The sequence below is a fragment of the Triturus cristatus genome, chromosome 11 (assembly GCF_964204655.1).
Source record: "Triturus cristatus chromosome 11, aTriCri1.1, whole genome shotgun sequence".
Classification (NCBI taxonomy): domain Eukaryota; kingdom Metazoa; phylum Chordata; class Amphibia; order Caudata; family Salamandridae; genus Triturus; species Triturus cristatus.
The window spans coordinates 759,969,208-759,982,223 of NC_140594.1; the positions used below are offsets into that span (position 1 = coordinate 759,969,208).

Below are 13,016 nucleotides of genomic sequence, written 5' to 3' on the forward strand. Positions count from 1 at the left end.
TGTTGGATGTACATGTTTTACTGAGAATGTCAGACTTCATTCTCACATGACCGAGAAAGATAATGTGAATTTACAGAAAATATGCCCTCAGTTTAGCTTATAGATCACCTTCCAAACCTCTGTGGGAAAAGCATGAGAAAATAGTTTTCTCTCAAACATGATTCATGATATCACAGCAGAAGGCTTTTTCACATGGTAAAATCACCTTAGAACACACCACAATTCCTAAAATGAGTATGGTACCATCAACAAATGATTTATAATGTAACTAAAGTCTTAAAACCTTCTATTAATTGCAATGCTTTTTAATGAGGTACTATCATGTATATTGGTCCCAAGATGGCTGCCAACACTTCTTGGATGAAGTGCTGACAGCCAATCAGATCTCACGATGAGATGTGTGGTTAGGCTCCGCCCAGATATATATGTGATTTTACTTTTGATTTTCTCAGGAACTACTGAACGGATTTACACCATTTAAGCAAACGGCACGAGTCTGAACTGAGGACTACCTCTTTGCCAAATTTGGTGTAATTCTGTTCAGTACATTGGGCTGTAGCTGCGTCAACAGGTCCTATGGGAAAATGCATGGGGAAAACGCGTTTTGGGACCCCCCTTTTTTCTCGGCCCCCGCTTGACGAATCACCGTGAAATTTTCAGGATAGGAGCGGACCGGAGCTGGCCAAAAGTTTGGAAAATTTTGCGAAGATTCAACAATCAACGCCAACGTTATTCCAAATAGAATGTTGCGGATTTCCTATGGAAAATAGGTCCTAACTATAACTACCTACTGGCGACTGCCAGTAGGTAATATATATATATATATATATATATATATATATATATATATATATATATATATATATATATATATATATATTCTCTCTCTCTCTTTCCCTCTCTCTCTCTACTGGCAGTCGCCAGTAGATAGTTATAGTTAGGACCTAGTTTCCATAGGAAAAGTGTTTTTTGTTTTCCCCAATAACTTTGGCGCCGGTTGACGAATCTTTGCGGAATTTTCAAAACTTTTGGCCCCCTCCGGTCAGCTCCTATCCCGAAAGTTTCGGGGTGATTTGCCAAGCAGGGGCCGAGAAAAAGGGGCGGTCCCAAAACATGTTTTTTCCATGTTATTTTCCATAAGAAACTTTAGACACGGCTACAGCTCGAACTGCTGAACGAAATTACACTAAATTTGGCAAATAGGTAGTGCTTGGTTCAGAAAGGATCCTTTTTTTTAATGGAGTAAATCCGTTCAGTAGATTTTGAGATATTAAAGGAAAAAAATCTTTATATATATGGGCGGGACCTAGAGCTTGGCTCTAATTGGCTGCCAACACTTCAATCCAGGAAGTGTTGGCAGCCATCTTGGTGCAATGCTTTTTAGGTCTTGCCTAGCAACGCAGCGCATGCGCTGCCCACTACACAAACACCACTGCACTACCCTAAACACTAATACAATACCCCAGCATGACCTCCTACACTACCCAAACACTACTGTACTACCCTAAAACCTAAAACACTACCCCAGCACGACCCTCTACACTACCCAAACATCACTGCACTACCCTACCCTAAACCACTACCCCAGCACGACGATCCCCTACGCTACCAAAACACCACTGTACTACCCTAAACCCTAAAACACTACCCCCAGTATGACCCCCTACACTAACCAAACACCACTGCACTACCCTAAACCCTAACACATTACCCCCAGCATGACCCCCTACACTACCCAAACACAACTGCACTACCCTAAACCCTACATCTACCCCCAGCATGACCCCCTACACTATACAAACAACACTGCACTACCCTAAACCCTAAAACACTACCCCTACACTACACAAACACCACTGCACTATCCTATACCCTAAAACACTATCACCAGCACGACCCCCTACACTACCCAAACACCACTGCACTACCCTAAACCCTAAAACACAACCCCCTACACTACCCAAACACAACTGAACTACCCTAAACCACGACCCCCTACACTACAAAAATACCAGTGCCCTACCCTAAAATCTAAAACACTACCCCCAGCATGACCCCTACACTACACAAACACCACTGCTCTACCCTAAACCTTAAAACACTACCCCCTACACTACACAAACACCACTGCACTAAACCCTAAAACACTACCCCCAGCACGAACCCCTACACTACACGAACACCACTGCACTACCCTAAACCCTAAAACACTACCCCAGCATGACCCACTACACTACACAAACACCACTGCACTACCCTAAACCCTAAATCTACCCCCAGCATGACCCCCTACACTACCCGAACACCTTTGCACTACGCTAAACCCTAAAACACTACCCCCAGTATGACCCCCTACACTACACAAACACCACTGCGCTACCCTAAACCATAAAACACTACCCACAGCACAACCCCAACACTACACAAACACCACTGCGCTACTCTAAACCCTAAAACACTACCCCCAGCACTACCCCCTACACTACCCAACACCACTGCGCTACCCTAAACCCTAAAACACTACCCCAGCACGACCCCCTACACTACCCAAACACCACTGTGCTACCCTAAACCCTAAACCACTACCCCCAGCACGACCCCCTACACTATAAAAACACCACTGCACTAATCTAAACCCTAAAACACTACTCCCATCATGACCCCCCACGCTACCCAAACACCACTGCACTACCCTAAAACACTACCCCCAGCACGACCCCCTACACTACACAAACCACCGCACTACCCTAAACCCTAAAACACTACCCCAGCACGACCCCCTACACTACCCAAACACCACCGCACTACCCTAAACTCTAAAACACTACCCCTAGCATGACCCCCTACACTACCCAAACACCACTGCACTACCCCAAACCCTAAAACACTACCCCCAGCATGACCCCCTACGCTACCCAAACACCACTGCACTACCCAAAAACACTACCCCAGCACGACCCACTACACTACACAAACACCACTGCACTACCCTAAACCCTAAAACACTACCCCCAGCACGACCTCTTACACTACCCAAACATCACCGCACTACCCTAAACCACTACCTCCAGCACGACCCCTACACTACAGAAACACCACTGCACTACCCTAAATCTACCCCCAGCACGACCTCCTACATTACCCAAACACCACTGCACTACCCTAAACCCTAAAACACTACCCCAGCACGACCGCCTACACTACACAAACACCACTGCACTACCCTAAACCCTAAAACACTACCCCCACCACGACCCCCTACACTACCCAAACACCACTGCACTACCCTAAACCCTAGAAAAGTAATCCCCACCCCATGCCCAATCCCCCTTACCTGTCACTCCTCTTAGTTCCTGCTTCACGTCGTCTCTGAGGGGCGGTGCATGTCGTTCTGAGGAAACGGAACAGCCTATGTTTCCTTACAACAACGTGGATCGTCTACATTTTTTTAGAACGCATGGTCATTTACCATACATACCTTTACAATGAAATTCGTTGGAAAGGCATGCGTGGTAAATGACCATGTGTTCTAAAAGAATGCGTAGTAATGACTTCGCGATGTACAACGCATGCATGGTAATGCATGTGTTGTAATGGTATTGCAAAGTAAAAAAGTTGTAACAGCTGTTACCGATCAAAGCTGGCCCCTGTTCTTCAAGGAGTCTTTTATTTGATTAGGAGGAAGGAATGTGTTTTTTTTACCAAAAAGTGCATTCCCGGCTGTTGTATTGTGAAAGTGTCCGCGTGGCCTAGTTTCACTTCCGGTCAGAGAGTGGAACAGTCGGTTTCGATCTAAAGGAGTTCTGTTGTTGGACGGGGCCGGCGCGACACGTCATCAGAAAACACAGCTAATGGAAAGCGTCCTCCCTGAAGTGTGGAGCAGTGCCATGAGAGGTCAACGAGTGTGCGTCCCACCGCAGTTTGACCGTACTGTGCCATTCTAGGTTACGGGAGGCAGAAGCGGCATCCATCGCAGGTCCTCTTGTACACTAAAAAAGGACCAAACAATGCTTTCCTTCCTTTTCTTCTTCTGCTGCACCATCTGTTCTTACTCCTCTACTGCCAGTGGATCAACTTCGGCAAAACTAGAAGCCATAGTTGTATTAAAAATAAACAAACACACAAAAAAGGTATATCAATATAAAGGGAAGCAAGAAACAGGTCTTCTCTCTATCAAGGACAAAAAGTAAGGGAAATATCAGAAGGATGGATCCTCCCTCTTTCACAATGAAATTGATTTCAACCAATCAGATTCCTTTTTTCTTTTGCTGACATGAAGTCGCGTAGGGTGCACGCACTCGTCACGCACCCTTCGCGCACCCGCATAAATCATATATAGCATTATACACTATAAATAAAAATTTCTATAAACTTTTGATAAGTATATTAGCAAAACTGTTCAGTCTAATATCATATTCAAACTTTCTATAGTCATTTTTTCAATTATAAAAGTACGCCGAAGTCTCGACTTCGGCTCGATCTCAGCGCGATCACGGCACGACCCCGCAAATACGCGTGGGGAGATGTTGTGAACATTTCGTAACTTTACTTTCGTCGAAATTATATTGAAAATAATACTTTAAAAATACTTTTATTAATACATTTAGACAAACACTTAAAGGAAAACTTTTATTCATAATTAATTTAAAGATAATTCATACTTTACAAATTACGCCAAAGTCGCGACCCCAGCGCGACTTTTCAAAATGGCTACCGGAATGCGAGCAGCCATCGTGTAGGATGAGTGAAGGGTGCGCGACTTCTGTATAATATTACAAAAAAAAAAGAATGAATATAGTTTTCCTAACTAAAAATTATTCACAATTTTTTAAAATATATATATATGTATAGGAAATTTTAAAAAAACAAAAGATTGAGGTACATTAGACTTACACATTTTCATTTAAAAAACCTTTGAAATTCACTGAAAAAACCAGAGGTTTCAGGCACGTTGTAGTTCGAAATTAGCATTTAAAAAACCATAGAAATTAAGTAACAAAACCATAGGTTTCAGGCATGTTATAGTTAGAAATTAGTATTTAAAAAACCATAGGTTTCAGGAACGTCATAGTTAGTTGGACATTTCACTCGTACAAAACCATAGAAATTCCGGTGTTATAGTTAGTTCAGCTACCTATAACTCGTGCCCCTGCAATGCACTGCTGATGACGTCACATATTACATCATTTATGACATGGTCAGTGACATCACTGATGACATCATCCACGTGAAAATGTGATGCACCTCCTCACACCTTAATATAACCTTTGATACACCCACTCTAAAATACAGACTACCATTTTCGAAAAAATAGACACATCAATACCAGTTAATAAATACGCGCTGACTGATTCCTAGGTCTACACACTCATCCACTAATTCACCCATACAGTCACTCATACATGCAGTCACTCATCAATACAACACTATCATATGCACTTATACACCTATACAGACACTCACACACTGCCACATATCCAGAGTTACTCACACACTTAGTTAGTCATGCAAAGAATCAATCATACTTCCATTTACTCACCTATACAGTTATACAGACACCACCTCACTTATTCATACAGATACTAACACATAATTACTCTCCTATAGAATCACTGATACAAATACACTCATCCATGCAGCCACTCTCACAATTACGGACTCTCACATATAGTTATTTATATACACCATCACTCACATATACTGCCTTTTACATATGTATTTAACTTGCACATGTACCACTGAGACATCCCATACACACACCCATACACACACTCACCCACCCATACAGCTGTTTCCACACTCTTGAACCCATACACTCAGTGAATCAACCACTCACACATCTATGCACAGTCACACACCTACCACCCACCCATCCACACACTCAGGCAGCCATACAAATACTCATGCAAGCAATCAATAACCCATATAGACACTCCTGCAGCTACTCACCAACCCATACAGCAGCTTACACAACAACAGACTGATTCAGACTTTCACACAGTTTAGTCATTAAGAAAGACACATTTAATCACTCACTTATACAGTCAGTCATGTACCTACTAAATCCTCCATACAGACACTTATACACCCACTCATTCTTCAATACAGCTTGGCATATATATAAAGCAAATTTAAACTTTAAGAAAACACAGTCACTGTTTGATGCCATCAGTGATGTAATCAGTGATGTCACTGACCATGTCATGAATCATGTAATATGTGACGTCATCAGCAGTGCATTGCGGGGGCGCAAGTTATAGTTAGCTGAACTAACTATAACACCGGAATTTCTATGGTTTTGTACGAGTGAAATGCCCAAATAACTATAACGTTCCTGAAACCTATGTTTTTTTCAGTGAATATATATAGAGATACATATATACATTATTATGTTTCTGTGTTTATTTTATTTTGTTAAATTGTATATTAAATGTAATTTATTTTGTTACAATTATTATTAATATTTAATATATTTAATATATATTATTTGATATATATATATATCTATATTATCTACTGGCGGTCGCCAGTAGATAGTTATAGTTAGGACCGAGATTCCATAGGAAATCTGAAAATTCAATTTGAATAACTTTGGCGCCGGTTGACGAATCCTCGCGAACTTTTCAAAACTAATGGGGCGCTTCATTCAGCTCCTACCCTGAAAGTCTCGGGGTGATTCGTCAAGCGGGGGCCGAGAAAAAAGGGGGTCCCAAAACGCGTTTTCCCCATGCATTTTTCCATAGGACCTTTAGTCGAAGGTACAGCCCGAACGGCTGAACAGAATTACTTGAAATTTGGCAGAGAGGTAGTCCTCAGGTCGGGGAAGTCCCTTTTCCAGGTCTGGTGTCAATCTGTTCAGTAGTTCCTGAGAAAATATCATTTAAAAGCATATAAATATCTATAAGCGCGCACCATGCGCGCACCGTGCGCGCACCGTGCGCGCACCCTAACGTGCACGAGCGTAATTCTGATTGGTGGTTACATGTTAGTAACGTTCGAATCGGTCGAAATCAGGAAGTGTTGGCCGCCATTTTGTTTGTTTTCAGTGCGAGATTGAAAAAGGAAGGTGGCGAACGTGAAAAGGGGGCAGGGTAGAGAGTTCTTGACCCCCTAGCCTTTGTCACGGTGAAAAACCAAAAAAAAAATAATAATTTTTAATACGTAGTTTATTGTAAAATAAATATATAAAAAAAATAATAATACATAAATAAATTAGCATTTAAAAAACAGTACAAATTCACTGAAAAAACCATAGGTTTCACACACGTTGTAGTTAGGAATTAGCATTTAAAAAACCTTGCAAATTCACTTAAAAAACCATAGGTTTCACACATGTTATAGTTAGGTGGATATTTCACTCGTAAAAAACCAATGAAATTCCCCCGTTATAGTTAGTTCAGATAACTATAACTCGCGCGACCGCCACTCTATCACAAGGATGATGTCATCAGTGATGTCATGAGTGATGCCACTGAGCATGTCATGAGTGATGTAATATGTGACGTCATGAGCAGTGGATTGCGGGCGCGCGAGTTATAGTTATCTGAACTAACTATAACGGGGGAATTTCATTGGTTTTTTACGAGTGCAATATCCACCTAACTATAACATGTGTGAAACCTATGGTTTTTTAAGTGAATTTGCAAGGTTTTTTAAATGCTAATTCCTAACTATAACGTGTGTGAAACCTATGGTTTTTTCAGTGAATATATATATATATATATATTTAAATCTATATTTTTTACATCTATATTTGTGATTCAATATTTGTGTACTTACCTGTGTAGGTAGGGTAGTCGATATTTTTGTATTCTATATTTTTTTCCGGTATTTTTAACATCAATGTTTTTGTCATTGATATTCTATCAGCAAACCTGACCGACAACACAGGCCCCCATTGAAGAAAGTGGTAGTTGCGGAAAACCTTGCACCTTGTGGCAGGAACCCCATGGTGCCTGCCACACTGTGCATGTTTGCAAAGAAGGGTCCCATGGGTACCCCCACAGGCCCCAACTGGAGGTCTTCGGGTGAAGGGGGGGCCTGCTACAGGCCCACAAAGTCAGTTTCCGACTGCCGCTCCATGCCAGACAAACCGATTCAGTAAGGCTGCCGGAATCTGCCACCGTAATGTGTCGGCCGAAAACGCGGTCCATAGACCTGTATGATTCGGCTCCAACCGACTCGGAGTCTCCTAATGCCGGTCAGAACCGAGTCTGAACGGCCGAATAGTTGCCTCCCATCGTAATCGGTCGGTCAGAAATGTTTCCGAGTCAGTCGGAAACAGGGATTCTGATACGGGTTAGGTAAATCCAAATGCCATTCGGAGCCTTTACGACCGACATCGTAATGAGGCCCTAAATATATTCAATTTACTATTCCCACTCCAATCTAACTGAGGGCCTGATTACGATGGCGGAAGGCCCGCCACTGACAGCCTGTCGGTGCCGGGCCCTCCGCCATCGTGCTGCTGTTTTCCCCCTGCCAAAATATGCTGGCGGGGGACTCATTATTAAGCGCGGCGTTCATAAAGGCCGCCCGCCACGATTCCGACAGGCGGTTCTTTTCCAATCGCCTGTCGGAACCAAAACATTGCCCAACATTGCGGCGGTGCCTTATGATATCCCTTTCCTCCGTTCGTTTTGCAGCGGACAATCCGCAGCAAAACGGAAGGCATAAACGGATTTGGAGGCCCGTAGAGGGCCCCTATTCATCTCTGGCCCTGGGGCAAGGGCACTGGGGGGCACCTAGAGTGTGCCCCCTACAAATCCCTGCACCATGTGGCAGGCACGGCATGGTGCCTGCCACATAGTGCAAGGATATGCAAGTGCCTTTTTCTGGGCATTGCGGTGGGGGCTGCTAACTGCATCCCTGCCGCAATGTTAGGGATGGGGCCTGCGACCCCGTGGTGGCGGTCGCATTGTAATGCGGGAGTTGGGTAGGCCACCTCGTAGGCGGACGGTCCCACTACCAAAACGATGGCGGTCGGACGAAAGTCATAATGACCCCCTTAATTTAAAAAAAGTGCTGGACACTAAACATGTATGATTTACTACCCCCACTCCAAACTACAAGGGGCTCATTACAAAGTCGAGCAGAAAGCCTCCGTCTGACACCATCTCGGATGCGGGACTAACCGACTTGCAGTCGGTGGTTCCAACCACCCAATTATGATGCACCCAAACACTGGACCTGATTAGGATGGCGGTCGGATGTATCCTGATGGGAAACGGGACTGCCCGACAAGTTGTCCCCGGTTACGCACCCTGAATCATGATGCGATCAAAGTGTATATTTTGTATTGTGTCGGGTGCTGCGGGCTGCAGCACAAGCCGCAGTACAAAATATGTACTCCGTGCATATCCCTGCACTATGTGGCAGGCACCATGCGGTGCCTGCCACATTGTGCAGGGGGCCCTGTCAGATGGCCAGGGAGGAAGTGGGCCAGCTACCAATGTCCCTTTTTGCCTGCTTTTTTATGGCGGGTAGACCGACATGAAATGGCTGGCGGGAAGGGACATTGTAATTTCTACACTTAACCATCAATCCACGAATATCTTAAAACAAGTAAAATAATATTTGCAACAATATTACAATTCAAAATAAAAAATATACATTTAACAAATATAATTTTTTACTATTACAACATTATTACATTATATTAAATCATATAAATAAACACATTTTTTTTACTGTAACAATTTACTTAAAACAAAATCAAAATAATAATGTTATTATTTTAAAAATATAATATTTTAGTTTGTTTTCTTAAATAATAATTTAAACAAAATATAAAAAAACTATAAAAAATTCAACTTTACTATTTTTTATTTCCTCTAAAAAAAAATGTACAATGCTGTTGTTTTAACTTATTTAAAAAGATATCCAAAATTTAAAAAAAATACTTTTGGTTTATAATTTAAATATTTCTTTTATACAAAATATCCAAGAAATAGCCAAAATACATAAAAAAATGAAATTTAAAATCAAAATATCAGCATTACATAAATATACTAATTCTAATGTATTCACTATTAATTTTCTATTTAAATTAAAACCAGAACTATATATCTTTTCTTTTTTAAATAATCAAAAATCCCAATATTTAAAATAAAAATAAAAATGCAGTAAGAGGCTGATTACAATGGCGGACGGACTTCTGCCATCGTTTTGTATTTGGGACCGCCCGCCTACAATGCGGCCGTCTCACATACCATATTACGATGCAATACAAAAAATGGGGTGTTGACATATCCCGGCACTACGTGGCAGGCACCATGTGATGCCTGCCACATGGTCCAGGGATATATAGTGGGGCATCATAGGTGCCCCCCCCCAGGGCCCATTTCCCAGGCCCAGGGGGCAACTGCTTTGGGCCCCCAAATCTGTTTCTGCCAGCCGTTTCGCAGCGGGTTGACCGCTGCAGAACTACCAGAGCTTCGCCTCGTTGTCCAATAAGGCTACCAGCCTATAGTTGTTTGAGGATGAAAGGGAGCCAGACTTATACATTGGATGGATTATTGCCCCTCGCCAAGGATCAGGTATAATTGAGCTCCTTAGTGAGTAATCGAAAAGAATTGCTAGCTGTTTTGACCAGAAAGATGTTCAATTTAAACAAGGCCTTTGGCAGGCTCCATCTGTTCTTGCTTTGTTTAGCATTTTAGCCAGCCTTGTTTGGGTGATAGAGATGTCCTCGCTTAGATATTGCCGCGTCTCTTGCGAGTAATCCTGGCACTCCTTAGGGGCAGTTTTTGTCAGTGTGGCGTTGTTGATCGGTGTGGGTTCAACTCTATCATCAGCCGGGAATTGACCGGTCAGGAATGTTACCCATTCTACCTCGAAGATGTTTGCACTCCCCTGGCTAGTTTTTCCATTGGATTGCCTGTTTACTAGCACCCAGAATTTTCTTGAGTTCTTGCTTTAACATTCCCAGTAGACCCTACAACAGAATTGTTCAAGGTGGTGTAGTTTGTCCTCTTGGTATGCCCATCTGTAACTTTTTTGTGTGATGTTCTACTCGTTAAATAGTCCTTCAGATTAAGGATGCTGCCTAGCTGCCCTGAGGGTATTATTTCTGGTCTGCTCTAAGGCCATAGCTTGGTGTAAGGTGAGGATCCGTTTACTACAAAAATCGGTATAGGATCATGGAGGTATTTGAAATTGTCTTAAAAGTTGGGAACAAAAAGGTGTTCAATCAGCTGTTGGGGAGACTGTCAACAGGTAATGATCTGAAGTGAGTAACAAACATTCCTTCATGATGTATATACTGATGTCGTTGTTCCATCTTAAGGGTTTTAGGTTTTCAGAGTGAACTCCCCTCTGTGTAATTGTGGCAGGATCATGATAAACTACATTTAGAGTAACAGTAACGACTTGTGGGCGGTGATCGCTCTCGGAACGTGCAATGATACTGAACTTTCTAGGTATGGAACCGGTCTAAATTACAGATGGTACAGCCTAAGTAAGAATGCTTTCAGCTATTTGTCCATGTCCAATTTGGTGGAATATCCTGTGAAAATCTGCAGTTCACTACAAGGAAATCGGCACTGTAAAGTTGCAGCACACAGTGCGGTTGGAGTTTAGGTTTAACCTGTTTCTTCAATACTGGCAGAGGAAATTAAAGTAGGCTTTCTGAATCCACCGGGGTTCCCTGAAAGTCCCCAGTAAGCAGGCAATCTGTGTGAGGAAAATGCCCAGCGAGATCACACAGAACTGTGAGCAACCGATTTAAGTGGGACTTTTTTGTTCAGGCACTCGGATTAATGTAGACATTGAGAAGCAGCAGAGGACGCTGCTGTCTCCACGGATTAATTTTAACTCCAAGCAGCCAGTCCACGACAAGGCGTAATGCTTCATTAGAGCCTTTTAGGCTTCATGAGATGTATGTGGACACGCTCCCCTTAGGCTGCCCCAAATTGCAATGCCTTACAGCTGGTTTCCAGTGTTTAATGTATCCAGTCTAGGGGAAATTTTGAGAGGCCAATATTTCCTGAAAGGCAAGGATGTCATATCTGGATATAAAGTCTTGGATGAGGCCATTTTGTGTTGAAGGCCACTAATCTTCCAGGAGCATAAATGGAGGGCTGTAACTGCAAATTAATGAGAGTTATAGGTTGGGGGTAAGGTTCACTATGTTTAACAGCTTCCTTTTGCTTTAGTTTTTGTGAGCATTGCCCATCTGAGTTGTAGTGGTGTTCTTCTGTCCCCACACCCCCTAGTAAGATGGCTACCTACCTGTATGGTGAAACAGAGGAGTGAAATGGCTGCCTAGTGAGGAATGGGGTGGGAGCAGTGTTACATCCTGTTTAGTGATGAGGCAAGAGTGCCTGTGGGAGTTGTAGTGCTGGCTGCCTATCCCCATACCCCCTAGTGAGAAGGCTACCTACCGGTAAGGAGTAGCAGAGGAGTGAAATGGCTGCCAAGTCGGGAATGGGGTGAAAGCAGTGTAACATTCTGTTCAGTGGTGAGGCAAGAGGGCCTATTGGGAGTTGTAGTGCTGGCTGCCTGTCCCCACGCCCCCCTAGAGAGTTAGCTACCCACCTGTAAGGTGCAACAGAGTAGTGAAATGGCTGCAGTGGGTACTATATGTGTGCGCACTAGATGTGATAGTCTATGTCAATAGGTGTGCAAATCAGTACATGATAGTGTAGTGGAAGGTTTGTAGGTAGTACTTACCAGTCTCCACTCCCCCAGCCACACCTGTGAAACGCTCTGGATGTAGTATGGCAAGCACCTTCTCCTCCCATTCAGTGAATGTTAGTGGAGGAATGGGAGGGCCCCCGCCAGTCCTATGAGCTACCTCCTGGTTCCTGTTGGCTCTGTATTTTACCTGGGCCTTGAGGTCATGCCACCTATTTTTTTTTGTCACGCAGTGTGCGCAGGGTGGAGCCTACTGCATTGACTTTGTTAACTATCCTGTCCTACATATGATTCTTCCTGGCAAGTGGGGTCTGTTGGACTAGGGTTCCAAACAAATGTGGTTAAACTCTAATGATCTTTTCTACCATCACTGACAACTC

The 13,016-nt window shown here is 43.0% G+C and overlaps 1 protein-coding gene across 11 annotated transcripts in view; it reads right to left on the bottom strand.

The window, feature by feature from the left end:
* The window catches only part of AMMECR1L (AMMECR1 like), a 1,417,960-nt gene that overhangs the window by 112,918 nt on the left and 1,292,026 nt on the right, over positions 1-13,016 (bottom strand). Inside the window, exon 12 of one of the 11 annotated variants that reach the window (XM_085634453.1) lies at positions 4,690-4,762. The exons of the other annotated variants lie outside the window; for them this stretch is intronic. Coding sequence (XP_085490579.1) covers positions 4,711-4,762 — 52 coding nt within the window. The 3' untranslated portion in view covers positions 4,690-4,710. Of the gene's footprint in view, positions 1-4,689; positions 4,763-13,016 lie in introns of those variants that run through there. 11 annotated transcript variants of the gene reach the window in all.